The sequence below is a fragment of the Kazachstania africana genome, chromosome 1, assembly GCF_000304475.1.
Source record: "Kazachstania africana CBS 2517 chromosome 1, complete genome".
Lineage (NCBI taxonomy): Eukaryota > Fungi > Ascomycota > Saccharomycetes > Saccharomycetales > Saccharomycetaceae > Kazachstania > Kazachstania africana.
This window is the reverse complement of record NC_018940.1, coordinates 793299-810949: the sequence shown is the minus strand read 5'-3', so window position 1 is coordinate 810949 and position 17651 is coordinate 793299. Positions and strand designations below refer to the sequence as shown.

Below are 17651 nucleotides of genomic sequence, written 5' to 3'. Positions count from 1 at the left end.
ATCTGCTACGTACCCTATTCATTTTGTTTCTAACCCTAACGTCCGGGTTAGAATTATTTTCATTTTTTTTTTTTGCCACCGAGAAAGACAAGTTTTATAATGGAGAGATATGTATACGGATAATAGATACACCTTACATATAAATAGACGAATATTTTCAGGAATTGAATAGTGGATCCAAATCTGTAGGAACACTACCAATATTAACCGGGAATTTGGCTGATTTATAACCAATCAAGGACAAGTGGTAGCATGAGTGAGGAACAAGATCCATTATTAGCCGCCTTAAATACTGAAGAAGGCAACAATAATGACGCAACTAATGAACAAACTGTACCAGAACCGGTGATCGATCCAGTGGTTGAGGCACGTAACAAGGCATTGAACCAATTCAAGAAGAAATTACTAGAGCATAGACGTTATGATGAACAATTAAAAAATCGCCGCCAAAATATACGAGATTTAGAAAAATTGTATGATAAGACAGAAAATGATATTAAAGCATTGCAATCAATTGGCCAATTGATTGGGGAAGTCATGAAGGAATTAAATGAAGAGAAGTATATTGTCAAAGCATCATCGGGCCCAAGATATATTGTTGGTGTTAGAAATTCAGTTGATCGCTCTAGATTGAAAAAAGGTGTCAGAGTCACACTTGATATTACTACATTAACCATCATGAGAATATTGCCACGTGAAACGGATCCCTTGGTTTATAATATGACCAGTTTTGAACAAGGTGAAATTTCATTTAATGGTATCGGTGGTCTTACAGAGCAAATTAGGGAATTAAGAGAAGTTATTGAGTTACCTCTAAAGAACCCTGAAATTTTCCAAAGAGTCGGTATCAAACCTCCTAAAGGTGTTCTATTATATGGCCCACCAGGTACTGGTAAGACTTTATTAGCTAAAGCGGTATCAGCCACAATTGGTGCCAATTTCATCTTCTCCCCAGCATCTGGTATTGTCGACAAATATATTGGTGAATCTGCAAGAATCATTAGAGAAATGTTTGCCTACGCAAAGGAACATGAACCTTGTATTATTTTTATGGATGAAATTGATGCTATTGGTGGTAGAAGATTTAGTGAAGGTACATCAGCAGATCGTGAAATTCAGCGTACTCTAATGGAATTATTGACTCAAATGGATGGTTTCGATAATTTAGGACAAACTAAAATTATTATGGCAACAAATAGACCGGATACACTAGATCCTGCTTTATTGAGACCTGGTAGACTGGATAGAAAAATTGAAATCCCATTACCAAATGAGGCTGGCAGGCTGGAAATTTTCAAGATTCATACTGCAAATGTTAAAAAGGTAGGCGAATTCGATTTTGAAGCTGCTGTCAAAATGAGTGATGGATTCAATGGTGCAGATATTCGTAACTGTGTCACGGAAGCTGGGTTTTTCGCCATTAGAGACGATCGTGATCATATCATCCCTGAAGATCTAATGAAAGCTGTAAGAAAGGTCTCAGAAGTTAAGAAATTGGAAGGTACATTAGAATATCAAAAATTATAGGCTATCTATTTTTTTCCTATTGTTTTCTCTTTCTGTCTTCATAAAATCTTCTCTTATTTATATACATACATCTACATATATTACTTTTTAATGAAACAATCATTAAATTCTTCTTTAAGATGCGACTTCAATTGTGCAAATTTATTCCCAAAATTATTCTCACAATAACAACATACCAAATCTTTATTCTTGATGTATTCCTTTTCAACAACTTTGGGGTCAGGTATTTCAGAAAATGGTAATTCCTCCCAATTGATAAAAAAATTGCTGTTGAATGAATTATAATGCTTCTTATTTTTCAACCTATCAGAGTAAAAATCGTTCGTAATTACGTGAATATGTAGATTATTCATGGAAGGTATACTATGGACGCCAACCTTTATGAATTGTTCGATAAATGATTCTTTATTTAATTGCTTCCCTTTAACCTTGTATTTCTTCATGAACTTATCGTATACGTACTTTGTTGCAATGTCTATGTATGGCTCCAGTCTATTTTTTTCAGATTCAGTCAATGCAACCGCTGGATGTTTCTTGGTCAATACTTTATTTCGTGGTATAACCAAAAGATGAAAAGTGGACTTGGGGAAGGCATCATTGATTATTACCACGTTTGTGTCGTAGAATAATATTGTTTCTTTCGAATACGCTTCCGGATGGTTTAAATAGGGAGTCAATGCAGCTTTCCACGACATTTTACTGTACTTTTTGTTCAATTGTGCTACTTATATTGTGTTTTTTCACTTAACCATCTACAGCTCTTATGAAGCCAAACCTTTTTTGAAAAATTTTACATAGAATTTATACATTACAAACAAAAACACACTGGTAAACTTCTGGAAGCACCCTTAGAGGTTTAACTGACTTTTATATATAACCGAAAATTGTTTCTCATTCATTACCACTACTTTTTATACAAAAAGTCAAATTAAATTCTGAATTTGCAATTCAACTATCAGTGCAAATTGCAATGAATTCTTCTTCGTTGATTTCCCCATCACCATCAAGATCGAATTCGTCAATCATAGCCCTCAATTCTTGTTCAGTTAAATTTTCACCTAATTCCTTGGCCACTCTCCTCAAATTCTTGAAAGAGATCTTCCCAGTATTGTCATCATCAAATAATTGGAATGCTCTCTTAATTTCATCCAGTGGATCTCTGTCTATTATTAGTTGTCCCATGACGACATAGAAATCATCATAGTAAATAAGATGGCGTCCATCGCCATTCCTGTCGTATTCATTCATGATCTCCAGTAATCTCTGCTTATCTAAGTTAAATCCCAACGCTCTAGTTGCTACTTTAAATTCATGGTAATCTAGATATCCATCATTATTCATATCGAAGAGTGAAAATGCTTCGTAAATTTCTTGCTTCTGTTCATCCAGCAGCTCATTATTTAAAGGAGTATTCACCGTGGGATTCAGTTTATTCTTAGGAGATGGACTCGAGGCTGATAACCCACCTAGTCCCGCGTTTGTTTGTCTATTCATGCTCGAATGGTTTGTGTGTTTACTAACTGCCGTTCCTAGCTTACTGTTGTTTTTTTTTTTATACTAAAATATTTTATATTGAATATCTCAAGTTGAAAAAAAAGTAGATCCATTTTAATAGAGAAGATCTTGAGATTACACGGTTTAAAGCTCTAAGAAAGTGCAACTAGGCTGTTATTTTAGTGGTAATTTTTTAGTAGAAGCATCAGGATAGTTTTCCGAACGTTCTTCAGTGCAACATTTATTGCTAAATATTGAAATTCTGCTCTGAATATTGCGAAAATAGGGTCACAGTTGCATAACCATCCAACCATGTCTTCAGGAGGCTTCCACAGACTTTGTTCAGCGCATGACCGTACTATCCCTGAAGATGTAGATTCTATCGATCTATCATTGGATCTAGATGAAGGAAATGTTGGTGTGCATCCTGACTTTGCAAATACCGAACTAGAGCTTGATATAGATCTAGAGGATCCTCTAGCAAATTCAATGCACTTTGAAGAATCTTATCCCGATGGGCCTGGTATTAATACAAAGATAAAGAAAGTTAGGGACGTCTTTATTGAGAACGTAGTAATTCCACTACGAGATAAAGTTATCTATCCAACAATGCATTTTAATTCTACATTATATAGTCGTATCGACTACGGTTTGGATTATGTGTATAGGCCCTTGCCTTTGCAAAGATTATTCTACATATGTTTGATGTGCATAATTACATTCTTCATTTCAAGAGATTCGAACCTAAATAACTCAATGAATGGTTCACGTCAGTATATCACACATTATACATTTTCAGAACATCACTCGTATCTGAATTATACACATCAAACTATCGATTTGGCCAAATTTGAAACTGACCTGGAATATCTTTTCCGAATCCCACACCGTTCTGGTACGAAAGGTGATTTATTAATCAAAGATTACCTCACACACTCCTTCAAGAAAAACCAATTAGGTTCTGTTGAAGAATTCAAAATACAAGCGTACGCAAATTATCCCGATAGTACAAACTCGTCATTAAGTTTTTCCAGAGAAAATGATGAAATCTTACAGATTGATTTAAATGACTCCAATTTTAGTCCGCTTACAATGAATGGATATGTTGAAAATGCTAATTTATTATACGGAAATAAGGGCACATTCAATCAGTTGAAGGAAATGGAAGCTAAAGGGCTGTTGGATGATGATTTTGTCTTACTCCTTGATTATGATATTGTCGTTAGTGAGCAAATTCTCTTGGCTCAAAATTTTGGAGCCAAAGGTGTCCTTTTCATTTCTGATGCCTCTGAAGATAATGATGCGATTGATGGTAAGCCAGCAGGAATATCTCAATTTCATTCAGGAGATGTGTTGAGTCCCAATTGGTCAAGTTCAAATTTAAAGAAAATATCGTTAAATGAATCTACAGCTATAGCTCAGATACCTGTTTTACCTTTATCTCACAAGCAAGGACTATTGATTTTATCAGAGCTTTCTGAAGGAGGGGTTTTATTCGATAATGGTAGGACTAGTGGTGTTTCTTATGACGTTACAGTTAATTTAAATGTTAGTTCTATCGTGAAGGAGAGGCAAGCTTCCTACAATGTGATCGGTAAAATAGAAGGAAGAGAACAATCAGAAAAGGGAATTATAGTAGCAGCTTCAAGGTTATCAAATTTTGGTACGGCCTGCCTTCTAAGCCTTTGTCAAATTTTACAACAAATTAAGTTTAAGTACGATTGGATACCCTTGAGGAATATATATTTAATATCCTTTGCAGGTACCGAATTTAATTTTGCTGGGTCTACTGAATTCTTTGAATTTAATTCACTGTCTATATTAAAGGAAATTTATTCATTTGTGGACATTTCAAAACTAGGTCTCATGGATGAAATGAAGATTCAATCCCATCCTTTGTTGCAGACCCTCTTTAAAGAAATCTCCCCATTAGCTAACATTAGTTTGAATGACACTAATGTTGTACACGAATACGGTGATTGGACACCTTTTATGGCCAATGGTATTCCAGTTACAGTACTTTCTAGTGTTAATGCCGCCGAGGATTTCGGTCAAATTCATTATGAGCTAAAGGACCCACCTAAGCAGGAAGCTTTGAGGTCATTATTAGTATTTGTGGCGGATAAAACAATTCAATTAGCAAATAATCCAATTATACCTTTTGATGTAGCTAACTACGTTGATGTTGTTACCGATATGTTGCAAACTCTTGAAACACAACACCACACAATTTTGAAGTTTACAACTCTTGTTAGAAACATGCTGAAATGGAAGAAAATTAGTAGTGACTGGAAATTATGGATCAGATATTGGAGTAATGCAATGAATAATCATAGATTGAGCAGTGAGACAAGATTAGTGGCGACGAATCGTTGGAGTTGGAACATTAAGATGAGTAATATCGGAAAACATACTGTGAATGAATTAGGATTACCATTTAACCGTGAATTTTACAAGAATGTTATGTTTGGACCACCATTATGGCATGGTAACGTCGCTGAAAATTGGTTCCTTCCAAGTCTACAGGATGCGTTACTTATTGAAGATTATGTTAGCGCACAAGAACAAATCGAATCCATAGGGAAGGCTCTAGATAAAGCTTCTACTACATTTATTGATGAGGCAAATAATGTAAAATATTAATTAAATAATAAATAAGCTGCATACATTTATAGACTGTTATAATAAAACATTTTTTATTAAACAAATGCATTTGGCGGTAAATTGTTGGCATTATTTTGAAATGTCGCTACGGCCATGTTGTATTCCCACTTACTCTGTTCTGCTAGCATGTATGTATATTCTGCAGTCAGTTTTGTCTCTGAATGCAGTTTCTCTAAAAGTAGTAGCTGTTCCGTATTTAGCTTGGCTTGGATTTCTGGTGGGAGTTGAAGTGTCTTGGCAGATCCGGAAATTTCCCAGGATCCAAATGCATAGGGTCTTATCGTTAATAAATCAGATGCAATTACTACAGAGTCACCAACTGGGACAATAACCCAGGTTCTATCGAATGATTTTTTTGATAACTTCTTATTATTGTTGGAGCTATATCCAGTGTTAAATCTCCTGGCTTTTCCCGACGTAGGTTTCTTATTTTCAAGTTCAGGCTTCTCGATTTCAGCAAAGTAACCATGCAGAGTAATTATAAATCCATTCAATAGTGGTAGTGACACAGTCTCCATCGAATATGCACTTGGGTTCTCTAAGAGCTCATGCTTTGTCTTTGGAAGTGAATTAAAGGCATTCATTATTTGATTCTGATCTTGACATAGCCTTTCTTGTATTAATTTTGGAGTAGATATTTTTGTAATATTACGAGAGTTTGGAAGGTAGTAGCCAAAGGATGGAGTTTGATCAGAGACTTTTACGCTATTGGTAGGTAATGAGGAATCTATGGAAACAGAAAATTGTGACTGAGGGGTATACAAGCCCAGCAGTTGTGATCTGTTAAAATCCCACAAATTCAGAAAGTTTGTAATAAAATCCGTGGATGAAGAGCCTAAGCTATTATCTTCAAAGAAAAATTGCTGTTTCTGCATGGGTAAGTTGTATATGGAAGTTAGTTTTGCCTCATCCCTGACAACAACGTTATCAAGTACTACCAACCTTGGAAACACATTGAGCATCTCAGATTTGTAGAGCTTCTCCTGGGTTATTGGATTGTTAATCATTAACAGCTCTCTTAGGTGTTTAAATTTATTTTTCCAGACTTCCATTGCCCTGAGCTTATTGATTTGATTGTTGGCTAAACAAAGATTCTTCAACTTTGGGTATGTTTGGGCCAGTGAAGAGACAAAGTTCAGGTCCCTTAGGTTATTTTCAGCTAAATTTACACTTTCCACAATCATAGCATTTTCTTTTGAAGCAATTTTCATCATAGCTGGGAAAGATCTGGATTTTGTAGATACAGAGTTGAACAACCCACTTGAAACCAAAGCTGGATCATCTTGAAGATTCGATAAATCAAGCATCTTTGTATTTGGATCATATCTTTTATACAGAAAAGATTTCAGAAGGTTCACAGTACTCGATGTCGAATTATTGTCACCATCTAAAATTTCAATTTTGAGGTTATTACCAGCAAACTTGGAACCGTCAAACCTCTTCAAATTCTTTGCATCGTTCATGTTATTCACATAACCCACCATTAATGGACCTTCTGTGGTGACATTCATGATTGTCAATCTAATATTACGACTAATGAAATTTAATAGATCTTGTAAGGGAGCATTTGACCAATTTCTAATAGAAATTTTTACTCTATTAGACTGAAGCTTTTGTTGTGCTAGATTATTCAGATTATTTACGTTGTGAAAGTTGTTCATTGCACTATTTACCCACCTTTTATATAGTCGTAACCGTAGAAGTTCAGCACTAAGTAGGTTTTTTTTTTCACCTCATCGCTTTGATCCATCAAAAAAATATTGAAAAATGGTTATTTACGTAAATATTGTCAAAATATATAATATGGGGGAGATTTTGTATATGAGCTCCATACAGTAGTTGTGTGTACTCTTTCACTTCTAAAATGCTATTCATGTAATTATGGTAAGTGTTTCTTTAGTAGAGTGCACTGAATTTGAGATTCCCTCGTAAACGCGTCCACTTCTTGCTCAAAGCCGTTTGTAGTGTACCATTCAATCTCAGCATTGTTTTCAGACAATACATGTACATAAATATTATGCTGATGATGCTTTGTGCATTCTTCTTCTGCCCAATTAAGTAATTTTTCTCTGATCTGGTCAACACGAAGATAGTTCTTCAATACCGTCAGGACCTCAATTTGTAAACCTTTCAAGACGGTATCACTCTTCTTCTTTGTATGTAACTTACACTTGATGGTACCCACAGGGACAGAATTGAAATAGGCCAATTTAGTAAAAAAAGTGGATTTTTTGGCAAATAGTTCACTGAAAAATTCTTCCTGGTAAACATTTGGATAATTGGTATTGACTAATTTGGCCAACATACCTAAATTGTTCTCATATACATCATCTAATGAAACTGGGCCAGATACCATGCTGCACTTGTCTATCGCTCCTATATCAGCCTCCTATGATTGTCTCTTAATGAGTGTAACGAACAGTTTTTTAATTTCTCGCTCAATTAGTTGAAAAAAAATCAAAATTGTGACAGGATCGATGAAAGAAGCAGCTCATAGTGACTTGTACGATGTCGACCTTAAACCTCAGTTGGTGCAGTGAATAATTGAGAACAGTTACAGTTTTATATTGTTTGACATGCCACTGGGGTTTCAAATCCAGCGACAGATTTATGATACAGAAAAGTGACTATACAATATTTGAACGGGACTTTTACTTCTATTATCTTCTTTTAATATTGAGTTGTACCACCTACGACTTGCTTGCCATCTGAGTTGACTCTGATCAATTTAAGTGTACTCATGGAGCCAAAATCGCCATTCCAGTTTCTTAAGAATGTGACATTTTGTTCAGTAGTCAAATCTGGCACGAGAAACCCCTTTGCAAATTCTTCTAACTCAAGATTCTTCTTACTTTGTAAAATGAGTTGCTTGTTTGATGGTGGTCTATTTGCTCTTCTCTCTTCGATCAGTTCATTAAGTTCATCGTCATCCCTTTCAATGAACTGTCTTATGAATATTACTATCGTATCGAAGTCAAAAGTAGCTCTATCTCTAAATGACTCAGAATTAATAACATCTTGGACAAACTTCACACGTGCCAACTCGTTCGACCTACGCTCGTTATGGGCTCTTTTCCTGGCACTTATCTTTTCATCACGCAAAGTTGCCCTGGTTAATTGTTTGAATTTACGCCCATCTGGGTGCAAAGTTGGTTTCTTACCCTTCGATTTTAAGTTCTTCTTTATCTTACTCAACGATTTACTGACAGGCATATCCTCTACTCTATTGCTTTATCTTACAGTTCGAGATGAGATGAGATGAGACTCAAAAATTTTCCAATTTTTCAAATTTTCGCTTTATAATCGAGAAGTCATATATAGAAAGAAACGTTTAAATATGAGCAGAGGCGAGCTTCATCCAGAGTCCATCATTATTGCTGTCATCTTTAGTGATTGATCCATTACAGATATTGGATGGCTCCACCTTATCGGCGTGTGTGCATCTCCTTATTGTAGGAGGGATTTTTCATCTTGTTGAGTTCTTTATATGTAATTTAACACCCTTCGCTTCTTGTGAAATTGAACGAATAGATAATCATCATTCAAACTCTGTTACTCTCACAGCAAGACAAAAGAATGACAGGGACAATGCTGTACAAATTATTAACTCCTCAGAGATACATGGACTTGTTGTCCAAAGAGACTGCTCGCAGAATCATTCCTGTAGACTCGACATGGTATCTCCCAAATTTGGGAAAAAATGGTAGACAAGAATTCTTAAATGTCGAACGTATTCCTAATGCAGTGTATTTTGATATAGACGATATTAAGAACAATGATTCGCCCTACCCTCACATGGCACCAACATTGGAGACCTTCAACTCCAAAATGAGTCAATTGGGGTTACGTCAAGATGATATCCTGGTGGTTTACGATAGGATTGGAAACTTTAGTTCTCCAAGATGTGCATGGACCTTGTCATTATTTGGTCATGAAAACATATATCTTTTGAACAATTTCAATGTCTATAAGGCACTGAACCTACCACTGGACACAAAACGACAAGCTACCCTCACTAACCTCTCACCAAGTACTTACAAGTCCATGATAGATTTACGTAGTAAAGAGATTGTGTCATACGAAGAAATGCTTAGCTTGGTAGAATCCGATGAACTAAAGTCGAAATATAATGTGTTTGATGCAAGACCTCTAGGAAGATTCAAAGGTGTTGATCCTGAACCAAGAACTGAGATTAAGTCAGGCCATATCCCCGGTGCTCAGCCATTGCCTTTCTTTGAAATATTAGATTCGACTGATAAAACTTTTCCACAGGATGTTGATTCAATGAAAAAGAAATTGAATGAAGCATTAGCTAAACTTGGTGATGACATGGATGCCAATAAGCCAATCATCGCCATGTGTGGTACTGGTGTCACTGGTACCATTATTAAGACAGCTTTTGAACATGCTGGATTCAATAACGTTAAGTTATATGACGGCTCTTGGACCGAGTGGGCGTTGAAGTGTCAAGATGTTAAATCACACTTGATTGAATGAAATCGCATATCGAGTATATTATATGTATTTTTTTTAGCTGTATGAAAATGAAAAATAATATAAATAATTTTCTATATATAAAGTATGATTAATATCGACCAACACAAATCGCAGACCATCACATGTCTTTATTACCAGGTATTAATGAAGCTACTGAACCTCTTGAATTGGTGAATGATTCAAATGAGGTGCACTCATTAGCCATCCCCATCGGGTCGCAATGGAAAGTTGATTTACCTTCTGATTTCAAATTAGCAATTACTATAAAGAGCGGTATCGCAGAGGTTCTTGGAACAGAACTAGCTAATGATACTGAATATCACTTTCAAAATTGGAAGTTTACCGTATTTGCAGTGGAAGATGTTGAATTATCTTGGAAATGTACGCAATCCTTACAGCCTAAGATTGAATCTAACAATACGGCAAGTCAAATCTACAATCTACATTTTGCATTAGAGAAAGTTAGAAACTCTAGCTTTTATGGTCCAAAAGTACTTATCATTGGTGAGAGAAATTCTGGTAAAACATCGCTTTGTCGAATTTTAAGTTCATATACAATAAAATTCAAGTCTTACCAACCATTATTAATCAATTTAGATCCGAATGAATCAATTTTCTCACCACCTGGTTGCCTGACAGCAACTCCAATATCTGATTTGCTAGATCCACAATCACCTTCGTGGGGACAAAGTATGACTAGTGGTGCAACTGCCTTGCATAGCAAACAACCATATGTCGAAAACTTTGGTATGGAGAAAATTTCAAGTAACAAACAACGTTATATGTCAAATATAGAACAGCTGGCGAGTGCTGTAAATAAAAGGATTACTAGTGATGCTTTAGTTCAAAGGTCGGGTTGTATTATAGATTCACCATCGTTAGATCAATATGATGATAATTTAGATGACCTAGAGCAAATAATACAAAGATTGAACGTTAATATGGTTGTTATAATATGTGATGATGATGGATTGTATCAGAAAGTAAATAATAGAGTAAAACCAATCATTGGTGATCTAATGATTAGATTACCGAAATTGAGTGGTGTGATAGAAACTGATGATGTTTATAAGAGGTCACTACAAAGATCTGCCATTAGAGAATATTTTTATGGTAATATACAAACAGTATTGAGCCCGTTTACCGCGGGCGTTGATTATAACGAACTAACTATCTGGGCGCCAAGAGATTTAACATACGATACATCAGCAGGGAAAGATGAAGCCTTGGAACTTTTACCTGTGACATTGGAGGCAAGTACCTTGCAACATGCCATAATTGCAATCACGTATGCTGATAAGAACGCTAATAAAGAGGAGGTGTCAAAAGCAAGCATAATGGGTTTTGGGTTAATAACAGAAGTCAACGAAAAGAGGCAGAAAATGAGGATTCTTCTTCCAGTTCCAGGACGGTTCCCGCATAATGCTGCGATCCTGACTTCCTCGAGATATTTGGAGTGATGGGTCTATATGTTTATATATTAAATATGTAATATTTGATTTTTGTCTAGCATGATATAAAAAAATGGGACTTTCACAAAAAAAATAAATATTGATCTAAGGAACTTCAATGCAAGACTGGAATGGATGAAGTAAAAATTGGTTATTCGCTGACACCACATCATATATCAGTCATTGTACTGATCTATTTATACTGTTTAAGAAATACTGATGTTACTTTGGAAATTTTTCTCAAGTTAATATCACCTACAATTGAACCACTGGATTTCAATCCTATTATTAACAATCGCTCGAACCATGATAATTTGGAGGAACCACCCCTTTTACCGACATTAGAGGATATCGTTCGATATCTATTACTGAAGGATGAGAAAACGCTAGCTTTGAAATTAATGAAAGCTTTACAAACAATCGAATCTATTGATATTGTTTCAGATTTATTGACAGAATTGAAGCAACATTGTATCGTAGACACTTATAAGCGGCAAAAGGAGATCCAAGTAGCCAAGGGGAAGATTTTTACGAAGACCAGTTTCATTGGAAGGTACATTACCTCCTGTATAGCAAGGAAATCCATCGGGAATCTAGATGATAGGGAGTCATTGAGGTTTTCTTTCGCCAATTATCTGGATACCTTTGAAAAGACCCAATTATATGAAGATCTGAGTGAAGCACTGATGATGTTTAATTTTGAATTTGATATTGCTGTCGAAAAAGATGGGGGCAATGATATGGTCCAGTTTTTGAAGCACGCAACGAAAGATCTCCCTCATGAATCAAGGTCGAATTTGATGCTTTCTGCAGAGCATTTGAGAAATTTGTTGAACTGGCAAATGTTCAGAATTTCCACAAACCAGGGAGAAGACCTCGCAATAATGGAAATAGTGGATAGTGTATCGCTGCAACTATTAACGAGATTACCCTCAATTCATATGCTAAAGTATTTGAGATACCTACAAACTAATTCCTATCAGGATGCGTTAGACTCGTTGCACAATTATTTCGATTATATGGTAACAAGGGGAAACAGTCAATATTTTCACATGTCATTACTTTGTCTAGCTACGTTTCATACGCATTTTAATGATTCTGTGGCTGCGATCAAAACCTTCGATGAAGCAACTAAAGTTGCCCGCGAAAATAAAGATACAGAATCACTAAACTTAATTTTAGTTTGGTTGATTAACTTCATTGAGGAGCACCCGGAATACTCAGCGAAATTTCAACTTCAAGTTGATCAAATAATCAAGTTTCTGCGATCATCAAACGAAACAGTAAACATTTCTGTTTTCGAAAATGCATATAGGTATGAATCATTAATCTCCTTGCGTGAAAATCATGACACAATTCAATTACTGGAGTCATCATTTAAATATCTGATAATTGCGCTACAACAGCCACGTTCAAAGGAATCACTTCGGTCTATGATGTCATACTATCATAACCTTTGGAATACACTGGGTTATACCACATTATCTGAGGTTTATTCAGCACAATACACGTTGGATGAGGTTGATCTTGAAATTTCAACCGTGAATGAAGAGCTTGAAAAAGGTGAGACCAGATCAGTTCGAACGTTACTAGAAAAGTTGAGTCTTCCTAATCTAAAGTACAATCAAATAATGGGTATTAAATTACTTGAAGTGAAGTATTTGATATTTTTAAAGGAATTCAACAATGCAATGGGAAAACTTCTAAAAATTGCTGACAACTCAGTGGCTGTTAACTCTGATTATAGATGGAAGTTTGAATTTGACAAAGAAAAATGTAGAATTTTTCTTTCCACAAATCAAGGTCAAAGATGTTTACCATTATTACAGGATATGATTAGACAAAGTAAGTCGAATAAGCACCCGCTACAGTGTGTTGAGTGTATGTTATTATTAAGTGAAGTTCTCGTTCAAGTGCACAAACGTGAAGAAGCTAAAATGTTGCTAGAAGAAAATCTGGCAGCAGCGTTACAATTTCCAAGATATAAAAATAACGTCACAAGACTAATTTCGAAGCTTCGATGATATAAACACCAATATATAAACTGAAGGCAATTCAAATTTTCTATTTAAGCATACTGCGGCATTGAATTAAATATTATTATTTTAGAGTTACATTGATATTTTTTTATCTATGAGTACAACTACTATTTAAAATAGCATATAAAGAACAAATCCAATACATATAAATAAATAACAATGAGTTAAGCACATTTTTATATATATACCATACTCACTATTTTAGTCAGTTATCTGGGAAGAATGATTGAAAAGAAAGTTTAACAGAAACTATTCATTTTAGTTAGCCATGGTGGAGTTGAACCATCTAACTTGAGATAAACCGACACCAGCGGAGGCAGTAACTGTAACTGTGGTATTGGCAACGGTGACAGTAACGTATTCAGTTGGTTGAGCTGTGACGGTCACGGTGAAAGGAGCACAGTTACTGTTGTTTGAGGACGCAGAAACAATGTCATTACTTTGAACCTGGGTTAAAGTGGTGAACAAAGTTGAAGTAATGGTGGTGGTAACATCTTCATCGTTAACGGAAACAATATCAGTGACAGCTGGAGCAGCATCGGCAACGGATGAAGCACTAGAAGCCAAAAGACTGATAGTTTCGTAAAGGGTGGAGGTTACAAAATATGTAGTAGTCTCGTCAGTGTAAGTGTAAGTGCTTGTGGCAACTGGAGAGACAGAGTAGCTTGGGGCTAAAGTAGTAGTATCAGTGACAGCAGAATTGTTACTGTAGATAGCGGAAACTGCGGAAGCACAGGCAGTTAATAGTGTAGCAACTTTCTTATAGTTCATTTGATAAGGTTGAGATCTGTAGTGGTATCAATAGGGAGATTTGTTAAGTTAAAGGAACGACTAAGTTGGGTTTTAAAGAAATAAAAAGGATTCTGTTTAATGAATGGACGAGACCTGTTATATGGCTCAATGGTTGAGAAATGGGTGGTTTATTTCTTCGAAATTAGTCTTTAATAGTTTCTAAAATCTTGATTGAACCTTCCAAAGTAAACAAAAATAGAAAAGAGAATCATTGATCATGACATTTCTTATATAAATTTCGAACGTTTCCATGGACAAAAAAGTCAGTCTTGCCTGTTGCTTGCTGATTTGTTCTCGAGGTTAGAAAAAAAAATTTTACGTCATTCTTCATCAAAACAACAATACGCGAAAATGTTCGAGTTAAAAAATACATCAAACTGATCTCTGCGGCTTTTCTCTTATCGAGCAAGGGAATCTATGAACTTCTCGTCATTCGTTATGTTTCAGCCTTGAGGAATTTTCGCGTTCTCTTTTGTACGACTATTTTTTTGTTGCCCCCAAAAAAGTGCCCACCAAAAAATTAAAACATTGCTTCCATAGCGCAGCCAAGACATGAGAAACTGGCACATTCCCTCTAATTCCTCGGAGAAAAACAGTGGGGGTTTACAAATGCGTAAGGAGAGAAACAATAGCTCACAAAAGTTGAGCCGGTCGTTGAGATTTTCCCGCAGACGACTCAATGCTCGAGTTGCGGATGTTTCACTCCAAGCATATCGCTCGGATACTTTAAATGAATCTTTTCATTCAAGTTGTCCCACAGAAACCTCGGTAAGCCTTTAATCAGCCACCTGAAACTTTCCTCTTTTTGAAACAAGGTTAGAGTGGTGCAAAGCTCTAATGCCTGTATAACAATGCGATGAAACATTTCTTGCTTTTCTAAACTATGCAACTAAAAATATATATAGTCAAAAGTTTGTTAAACTGCAGGTCCCAGTGAAAAGAAAGACTTCGATATTTCTCTAAGCTTCTCTTCTTGAATAGTCAATGCTTCTTCTTTCGACAGCAAGCTTAATATCATACCTGCAGCGAATTTTCCGTTGTTGAGAACGCTTTCACTGCCCTTGTCAATCTTGCCGTTTAGTGTAGCGATTGTTTCCATTAAAAGAGTGAGTTGTGTCCCAAATTTCCTGAAGACAACATTATCCTTACCTTTAACCTCATGAATATCACAATTCCTCAAAAAAATCCCGATCGTTTTGCTCAGTTGGAATAGATTTGATATTGATATGTCATTCTCATTTCTCGTATTTGAATCTTGAAATTTGAAAACTACTTCCCAAATCTTTGACAAACTATCATCGTTCGTTGCCACTTTAGCTACGAGTAATTTATCTAATAATAGGCATGCTATTAGACTTCCCCTATCTAAGACAACCTGTAAAAGGTTACTATTCGTTTGGTTGATTGTCCTAACTAATACGGAGCTCGGAGAAACAGTTAATAACTTCTTCAAATAACTATCCAATAGTGGAGCAAGATGCTGAAAATATTTAGTCTGATCGGCAGAAACTTTCAAAAAAAGTGAAATGGTTTCCATTTGTTCCTGTGACAATAACACTGCGTTTGAAATACTTAGCAATTTTCTCATTATGTCCAGGTATCCCTGGTATTGCATTGGATCACTGAAATATTTTGAAATTTCTATAAATTTTGTCAATGGAATGGTGTCTAATATCATATCTGCACTTTCTCTAGACTCTATAGAATTTGATAATATGATTAATGCGGCAGCCAGGGTATATCCATTTTGTGAGGATAATATGTAAGATTGGCATAATTGTCGTTGGTCTTTATTTGAATGAGTACGGTTCGCAGAAATGTGACCACCGCTAGAGACTATTCTTCTCATTGCAATCAACTTATTCTGAAATGCTTTGGGACTCAAAATTTCAAGCGAATTCAACAATCTGTTTTGAATTTTTGTAACACTGTCGGGATATATTGAAAAATCAAGCTCCACCTTTTCATTGGACACAGACATTTCTAGCATTTGTGTAAAGTCATATAGTAGTTCTGTATTCGGGTCTTCTTCCTCTTCTTCTTCCCCTTCTTCGGTGTTCTCTTCAATTTCTTCGTTAAGCTCCATATCCTCGGAGTTAGCAACTGCTATAACGTTCTTAGATAATAACTCAATCATTTGGGCAAAAAAAGAAAGGTCTCGAACATCAATTAGCTCATCATTTGTTTCTATAAATTCAGCCAACAAGTCAGCACCTAACACGAAGGTGTTAATCTCCTCCGAATACAATTTTTGATTGAGTTTTAAGAAGCTCAAAAGCGGTCCCTTGATAAATTTACTCAATCTCTTAGTTCGCCCTTCATTTTCTAGACATAAATTTTTAATTAGCACAATGCACCTCATTTGCAAATCAGAAAGCATGTCATCCTTTCCAGCTAAATCAGTTAATTTCAAAATACGAGGAATATAGTAATCTAGAATCTGAATCCTCCTCTCAGAATAACTGTCACCTAAAAAAAACTCTCTATTTGCATCGTTATCTACCAAAAAATTGGCTATACACCTGATTAATTCGGAAGCTAGCTCAAACCAAGGTAATCTATCAGCAATATTATCAGAACCGTGAAAGCAATGGTCTAAAACACGCTCTGAAGTAATGAGTATATGGGACATAAGTCCAGATTCTCTGGCAAATTCTCTATTTTCATGAGACCTCAGGGAAATGGCTAATTGTTCCAAAATAGTCAGATAGCTTTGTAAATATGCATCTTGCATTGGTATATCTTGGGCCGAAGTAGAATTGAGTATAGGCTGTAATCCCAATGTTATTTCTTCAAAAGACATCATTTTTCAGTTGGATTTTATTATCCCAGAGTAGGTAAATTATGTAACGATCTGATTATTCAGTTAGGATTTCCAATAATTGCTAAGACGGTTTATATTTCACAAAATATTGACTAAAACGTTTTAATATATCAATACAAAGCCAGTTGTATGCTTAAACAAATAGTATTCTCGAATATATCTATTACTAAATCCTCATAATTGCGATGACATCGTATTCCCTTACATAAGCATTGAATTCCGTATATTTTGTTCGATATTCCTCAGTTAGCGATCATAATCGGCTGATGCAAATTTTCTTTTTTGCCAGGTTCATAGACAAAAAAGGTCCCAGCTGGAAGACGGTTCCACTGATGAAAGGTAAAAGTAGGCAAAAATTCAGGC

At 35.6% G+C, this 17651-nt stretch overlaps 12 protein-coding genes across 12 annotated transcripts; 5 read left to right on the top strand and 7 right to left on the bottom strand.

The window, feature by feature from the left end:
• Nucleotides 1-252: 252 nt before the first annotated feature.
• On the top strand, nt 253-1527 carry RPT4 (proteasome regulatory particle base subunit RPT4; the record flags this gene model as incomplete). The annotated part of the gene is made up of 1 exon (XM_003954922.1): nt 253-1527. The coding sequence occupies one exon, from the start codon at nt 253-255 to the stop codon at nt 1525-1527; it is 1275 nt and encodes a 424-aa protein (XP_003954971.1).
• Nucleotides 1528-1607: 80 nt separating this feature from the next.
• Nucleotides 1608-2222, bottom strand: HNT3 (DNA 5'-adenosine monophosphate hydrolase; the record flags this gene model as incomplete). Its single annotated transcript, XM_003954921.1, has 1 exon — nt 1608-2222. The coding sequence occupies one exon, from the start codon at nt 2220-2222 to the stop codon at nt 1608-1610; it is 615 nt and encodes a 204-aa protein (XP_003954970.1).
• Nucleotides 2223-2475: 253 nt separating this feature from the next.
• On the bottom strand, nt 2476-3021 carry CDC31 (centrin; the record flags this gene model as incomplete). Its single annotated transcript, XM_003954920.1, has 1 exon — nt 2476-3021. The coding sequence occupies one exon, from the start codon at nt 3019-3021 to the stop codon at nt 2476-2478; it is 546 nt and encodes a 181-aa protein (XP_003954969.1).
• Nucleotides 3022-3333: 312 nt separating this feature from the next.
• TRE2 (putative zinc metalloprotease) lies at nt 3334-5664 on the top strand (the record flags this gene model as incomplete). The annotated part of the gene is made up of 1 exon (XM_003954919.1): nt 3334-5664. One exon carries the CDS (start codon nt 3334-3336, stop codon nt 5662-5664), a length of 2331 nt encoding a protein of 776 aa, XP_003954968.1.
• Nucleotides 5665-5720: 56 nt separating this feature from the next.
• Nucleotides 5721-7346, bottom strand: KAFR0A03970 (uncharacterized protein; the record flags this gene model as incomplete). The annotated part of the gene is made up of 1 exon (XM_003954918.1): nt 5721-7346. One exon carries the CDS (start codon nt 7344-7346, stop codon nt 5721-5723), a length of 1626 nt encoding a protein of 541 aa, XP_003954967.1.
• A 218-nt stretch (nt 7347-7564) lies between these two features.
• NAT5 (peptide alpha-N-acetyltransferase subunit NAT5) lies at nt 7565-8041 on the bottom strand (the record flags this gene model as incomplete). The annotated part of the gene is made up of 1 exon (XM_003954917.1): nt 7565-8041. The coding sequence occupies one exon, from the start codon at nt 8039-8041 to the stop codon at nt 7565-7567; it is 477 nt and encodes a 158-aa protein (XP_003954966.1).
• A 314-nt stretch (nt 8042-8355) lies between these two features.
• Nucleotides 8356-8898, bottom strand: TMA16 (Tma16p; the record flags this gene model as incomplete). Its single annotated transcript, XM_003954916.1, has 1 exon — nt 8356-8898. The coding sequence occupies one exon, from the start codon at nt 8896-8898 to the stop codon at nt 8356-8358; it is 543 nt and encodes a 180-aa protein (XP_003954965.1).
• A 363-nt stretch (nt 8899-9261) lies between these two features.
• TUM1 (thiosulfate sulfurtransferase) lies at nt 9262-10182 on the top strand (the record flags this gene model as incomplete). Its single annotated transcript, XM_003954915.1, has 1 exon — nt 9262-10182. One exon carries the CDS (start codon nt 9262-9264, stop codon nt 10180-10182), a length of 921 nt encoding a protein of 306 aa, XP_003954964.1.
• Nucleotides 10183-10304: 122 nt separating this feature from the next.
• Nucleotides 10305-11642, top strand: CLP1 (cleavage polyadenylation factor subunit CLP1; the record flags this gene model as incomplete). Its single annotated transcript, XM_003954914.1, has 1 exon — nt 10305-11642. One exon carries the CDS (start codon nt 10305-10307, stop codon nt 11640-11642), a length of 1338 nt encoding a protein of 445 aa, XP_003954963.1.
• A 122-nt stretch (nt 11643-11764) lies between these two features.
• APC5 (anaphase promoting complex subunit 5) lies at nt 11765-13657 on the top strand (the record flags this gene model as incomplete). Its single annotated transcript, XM_003954913.1, has 1 exon — nt 11765-13657. One exon carries the CDS (start codon nt 11765-11767, stop codon nt 13655-13657), a length of 1893 nt encoding a protein of 630 aa, XP_003954962.1.
• Nucleotides 13658-13930: 273 nt separating this feature from the next.
• On the bottom strand, nt 13931-14443 carry SRL1 (Srl1p; the record flags this gene model as incomplete). Its single annotated transcript, XM_003954912.1, has 1 exon — nt 13931-14443. One exon carries the CDS (start codon nt 14441-14443, stop codon nt 13931-13933), a length of 513 nt encoding a protein of 170 aa, XP_003954961.1.
• Nucleotides 14444-15380: 937 nt separating this feature from the next.
• Nucleotides 15381-17270, bottom strand: BEM4 (Bem4p; the record flags this gene model as incomplete). Its single annotated transcript, XM_003954911.1, has 1 exon — nt 15381-17270. The coding sequence occupies one exon, from the start codon at nt 17268-17270 to the stop codon at nt 15381-15383; it is 1890 nt and encodes a 629-aa protein (XP_003954960.1).
• Between the last annotated feature and the right edge of the window lie 381 nt (nt 17271-17651).